A 6,000-nucleotide genomic window follows, 5' to 3' on the forward strand; every position below is an offset into this window, starting at 1 on the left:
AAAATCCAATGAAACCATGTGACAAATAGCCATCTCAGAAGACATTAGCTGGCTATGCAGATTTCCCCAGCAACCCACTCGATGTTACCTCTTCGAGGTCTTCTCTAATGAGCTCAATCTTTACTCAGCAACTAGTTGGTATAGTATGGTCTCCACCATTGTAACTGTCTTCATTACTCAACTGGCATTAATCATTTGCCTTATATTTTTATTTGCCACATGTACATCTCCTATATCAACTATAACCTAAATTTCATGGATGGACTGAAACGAATGGATTGGTATCTTAACATTCTTTGAACTATTTCTCACAATAACAAGCACAATGCTATATGTATAAAAGGAAGGAAAGAAAGAAGGAGGGGGGAAGAGGAGAGAGAGGAGAGAAGAAGGAAAGGAAAGGAAAGGAAAGGAAAGGAAAGGAAAGGAAAGGAAAGGAAAGGAGGCACGTCTTCCTTATGGAGATTACTCACCAACAGCTTCTTAAGTTATCAAAGTACCTAATTAAGCACAGTGAGTTTTATTTAAATAAACCATGAAAGGAAGAATTGTTTCATAATTTTTGACCTATCAAAAAGTTGACTGGTTTTCATCTGCTGGATGAATCAAATACTACATAACCCTCTCCAAGCTAAGAGCAAAAATAGTACAGGAAGTCCCTTCCCCATAAATCTGACAAAAGATGTCTCGAGTCTTTCAATCCTATGATACATATATGAACTTGCAAGGACAAACCAAGAGAGATGAAGTTGTATTTCTCTTGTCCAATCTATCCGTTTGTCTCTCCATCCATGAATTCAACACATATATACTGCATGCTTACTATGTATTAGGCTCTCCTCCAGGCTGAAAACAGAGACAACAGGGATACAGCAGTGAAAAAATAGGAAAAAACAAATCCTGTTTATTTATCTGGCTCCTCATGGAGCTTACATCCTAGTCAAGGAGTATGTTATCTGTGATAAGTACTAAAAGGGAAAAAAATGTAAAGTACGGGGAAAAAGTGAAGTACGGTGTTAGGGAAGAGAAGCAGGGAACAGATAGGGTAGCCAAGAAAGACCTTACTTAGAGGGAGACTTGTGCATACAGATCTGAAGGCATGAAAGTAGGAAGCCAATGAATGTGTTAGGGGACAGCATTTCAGCCAGAGAAAAGCAAGTACATAGGCTCAGAAGGAAGAAGCAGCTTCATTGTTCAAGGAACAGTGGGAAAGCCCACAAAGCTGAAGCAGAAAAAGCAAAGTGAAAGAAGTGGGGATCAGAGGGGTCAAGGAAGGGGGGCAGAAATAGAGGGCCCTTAAATCATTGTAAAAACTTTGGCTTGTGCTCTGAGATGGGAAGCCATGAGACCGTTTTGAGAAGGGAGATGACATGATGTAAAGTCCTTTCTGAAAGGATCACTCTAGTCGTCACAAAGAGGATAACCAGGTGGGGCTAGATTCCTAAAAGCCAAGTGGAAAAAAGTACTCCAAAAGAAGAATGAGCAATTGCCTGGGTGGCTCAGTTGGTTAAGGGTCTGACTCTTGATTTCAGCTCAGGTCATGATCTCAAGGTTCATGAGGTCCAGCCCCTCATCAGGCTCTGCACTGTCAGTGCAGAGATTCTGTCAGTGCTTGGGATTCTCTCTTTCCCTCTCTCTCTGCCCCTACCCTGCTCGCTCTCTCTGTCTCTCAAAGTAAATTTCAAAAAAAAGAAGAATGAGTAATCAGCTGTGACAAATGCTGCCAACAGGTGAAGTGAGAGGAGTACTGAATGGCTGATTAGGTTTTCCAACATGGAGGACACCAACGACCCTAAGAGGAGCCATTTGGGTAGTATGGTAAGGAAATAATGTCCTTGGAGTGAGTTCAAGAGAGAACGGAGGAGAGAAAACAGAGACAAACAGAAGAGGACTCTTTCAAAGAGTATGCTTTAAAGGGGAAAAGAAATGAGGTAGTAGGTGAGGGGCAAAGGGGTTACGAGGGTTGAAGATGGGGGAAAATAAAGGCATGTTCATACGCTGATAAGAATAATCTAGTGGAGAAGCAAAAGTTGATCACACTGGAGGGGAGAATTACTGAAACAATATTCTCAAGTAGGATAAAGGAGATGAGATTTAGGGCACAAGGGCAGGGTCTGTCCTTAGCTGAGAATATACTTATAAGAATAGGAGACATGACAGAGTAATTGGGCTTAATTACATGAAGACCAAGTAAGCAGATGTGGTTGTAGAGGCTTGTGAAAATCATCTGATTGCTGTGAGTTTTCTTTTATTATTTAATATCTATATTATATATATAAACTTTTATTTTAAGATGGAAACCATCTGATTGCTGAGTTCTCTTTTATTATTTGATATATAGATAAGCGTTTATTATTTCGTATATATATATGCTTTTAAGTAGGCTCCACACCCAATGTGGGGCTTGAAACCACAACCCTGACATCAAGACTCATATGCTTTACTGACTGAGCCAGCCAGCTGCTCTCGATTGCTTTAGTTTTCTTAGTGAAACAGGAAGCAGCATAATCAACTGAGAACAAGGATGTGAGAGAAGATGCTAGAGGTTTGAGGATAGAGGTATTGTTATACAACAGTCATCGAGGAGAATGGAAGAATTAATAGCCCAGGGGTACCTGATAAAGTTGCTGGGCAGCCTCAAGGGTCCCTTGAGGAAAGGACAGTGAACTTAAAGTGAAACCAGGAAGCATGGTTGTGGTTTTTTTCTCTAGCTGTGTTCAATGCAGAGATCTAGATTTAATCTAAGATTATGACTTAGCCAAGAAAGGAAAATGAACTGAAAATGTGATAAGGAAACGGGGGGAAATGAAAGGGAATGGTTTTAATTATTGACCATGTAACAAACGGAGTAGGTGCGTGGGAAATAAGTATGAGAGACGGTGAGTGACATCTAAAAAAAAAAAAAAAAAAAAGGTAGACTGAAGATCCTGGTGGGGTCCAAGGATTATCAGAGTCAGAGTGAGCCTGAAAGACAGGAATGTGATGGTTGGAGAATGGCACACAGTATTCCCCCACCTTATGCGTGGAGACCTGTTCACAGACCCCCAGTGGAAGCCTCAAACTACAGAGTACCAAACCCAGTATATATTGTTTTTACCTAAACACAAATACCTACAATAAAGTTTAATTTCCAAATAAGGCACAGTAAGAAATTAGCAATAATTAATAAATTAATTGAGAATTAATTTTTCATACTGAGAATACGAAAAAGGGACAAGTGACTGAGGAAAGGTGAAATAATCGTAGGAAGACAGGAACTGAGAGATCAGAGTACTGGAAGGATCATCTACACGAATGCTAAAGTCACAAGAATCATGACAGGAGTACAGTTAGAGCCGCAGAAAGCCAGGAGCTGAAATTTAACTAAAGCAACAAGGAGTGGTAGTGGGTGGTATAATCTGATAATGCGAGGTGCAAAACTGAGCATTTTGAAAACGGAACGAAGAAATGTCTGGAAGCACCTATGAGAATCAAGAAGGGGTCATCTACTCACCCTCTAGTCCCGGTAGTACTAGGAGAGTGAGAGAGAAAACCACCACCACCAGCCATACCTATGTTCTGCCCACCACATTCCCAGATACGCAGTCTTTCCTCATTTTCCCTTACATCTTGGTGGTCGCTATCTGATTCATCAAAAACTCCCAAAAAGAAGGAAATTCAAAACCGTCTGATACATCACAAGTATTTTTTTAAGTATCGTGACTGATTCAGTCCCCATGTAGATCAAGCTGTCATATTATTATTAAAGGGTTTTCCATTCCTTGGCAGAATATAGAATTTTCAAAATTTTACAATTTAATACACACATTAAAATTAGGGGAGGAAGACATACAGATGGCCAACAGACACATGAAAAGATGCTCAACATCACTCATCATCAGGGAAATACAGATCAAAAGCACAATGAGATATCACATCACACCTGTCAGAATGGCTAAATTCAAAAACACAAGAAACAAATGTTAGTGAGGATATAGAGAAAAAGGAATCCTTGTGCACTGTTGGTGGGAATGCAAGTTGGTGCAGCCACTACGGAAAACAGTATGGAGGTTCCTTAAAAAGTTAAAAATAGAATTACCATATGATCCAGTATCAGACGATTGGATATTTACCCAAAGAATACAAAAACAGTAATTCAAAAAGATATATGGGGGTACCTGGGCGGCTCAGTCAGTTAAGCAACCAATTTGGTTCAGGTCACGGTCTCATGGTTTGTGGGTTCAAGCTCCACATTGATTGGTCTCTGTACTGACAGCTCAGACCCTGGAGCCTGCTTCAGATTCTGTGTCTCCCTTTCTCTCTGCCCCTCCCCTGCTTGCGCTCGGTCTCTCTCTCTCAAAAATAAACATTAAATTTTTTTTAAAAACTATATGCACCCCTATGTTTACTGCAGCATTATCTACAATAGCCAAATTTTGGAAGCAGCTCAAGTGTTAGCAGCCCATCTATCCATTGATAGATGGATGGATAAAGAGGTGGTATACACACACACACACACACACACACACACAGAGGAATATTACTCAGCCATAAAAAAGAATGAATAATCTTGCCATTTGCAACAGCACGGATGGAGCTAGACAGTATAATGCTAAGTGAAATGTGTCAGAAAAGACAAATACCACAAGATTTCACTCATATGTTAAGAAACAAAGGGAAAAAAAGGGACAAACCAAGAAACACTCTTAACTATAGAAAATAAACTAATGGTTACAAGAGGGGAGGTGGGTAGAGAATGGGTCAAATAGCTGAAGGGATTAAGAGTACACTTATCATGATGAGCACTAAGTAATGTATACAATTGCTGAATATTGTACACCTAAAACTAACACTTTATGTTAACTATATTGAAATTTAAATAAACAAACTTTAAAGGCCGTAAATGAAGTTGGGGAGGAGTGCTTATTGTTACATGAAATCATAGAATCCACAACAGAGCTAGGATGATTTCAGAAATCTTTCTGGTCAGGGGTGCCTGAGTGGCTCAGTGGGTTAAGCTTCTGACTTCAGCTCAGTTCATGATCTTATGGGGGGGGGGGGGGTTCGAGCCCCACATCGGGCTCTGTGCTGACAATTCAGAGTCTGGGGGCTGCTGCAGATTCTGTGTCTTCCTCTCTCTCTGCCCCTGCCCCACTTGTACTCTCTTTCTCTCAAAAATAAACAAACATTTTAAAAAAAGAAATCTTTCTGGTCTAATACCTTAATTATATATAAGGAAGCTGATACACAGAAAGATTGTGATTTGCTCACACAACGTACACAAAATAGTAGCAAAATTCAGGTCCCTGACTCCCAACTCCAGGGATACTTTCACTAAATTTACACTGCTGCTTAGTAAACCCAGAGGCACAGCTAGGCAGAAATATGGAGAATCTAACTTTGTTTTGTTTTCAGTGCTCTGATGTTTGCATTGCGCTTTCACAACTGCACTTTCTCACTTGCTGAGTTACCACCACCTCCTCATCTGCTTCCCTCCCATCACCCAAGGGCGACAGCCTTCTGCAAAGTACTTTCTACTCTTTCCATTTGGGTTCCCTTCCAAGCCGCCCCCTCACTTCCTCCCTCACTTCCCTTGCAGCGATGACCGCAAACGTCCATTAACAGCAACTGCAGACACCTCTTCACTGCACCCGTTGCCCTTAACGTTCACACACGACCGGCACCACCCCCAACTACCACCTTTAACAATACTGACTGAACTTCCACTTCATGGAAGAACCTGTGCTGTGGAACATTCCAACAGGCCCTGCTCGTTTAGCCTTCTGGCGAAGAAAGTGAGTAGACCTGTGAACACGTTAAACTACTCACCAGATGAAAACAAGTGCTCTACTAGTGGTTTGAGGGTTTGCTCAAGAAGCAGGGAAGCTTCCCAGCCACCATGACCTCCACCCTTCTAGAACCACCACCATTTCCGAGGCACCATCGGATCCAGCCGCGTCTGCCCCTTTAGTGCCCCGCCCGCCCAGTCACATCGCTGTCCCTTCTGGAACCTTCGTCCAT

At 41.4% G+C, this 6,000-nt stretch overlaps 1 protein-coding gene across 1 annotated transcript in view; it reads right to left on the reverse strand.

Annotated features, from left to right (window-relative positions):
- Window positions 1-6,000, reverse strand: part of LOC147571489 (EF-hand calcium-binding domain-containing protein 13-like) — a gene marked incomplete at its 3' end in the record, with an annotated part of 132,540 nt that extends 126,540 nt beyond the window's left edge. The window contains 1 exon segment of the mRNA XM_086696303.1: window positions 5,963-6,000. Coding sequence (XP_086552429.1) covers window positions 5,963-6,000 — 38 coding nt within the window.

The sequence above is a fragment of the Puma concolor genome, unplaced genomic scaffold (assembly GCF_028749965.1).
Source record: "Puma concolor isolate L17-30 unplaced genomic scaffold, mPumCon1.1.hap2 unalloc_scaffold_24, whole genome shotgun sequence".
In the NCBI taxonomy this organism is placed as follows: domain Eukaryota; kingdom Metazoa; phylum Chordata; class Mammalia; order Carnivora; family Felidae; genus Puma; species Puma concolor.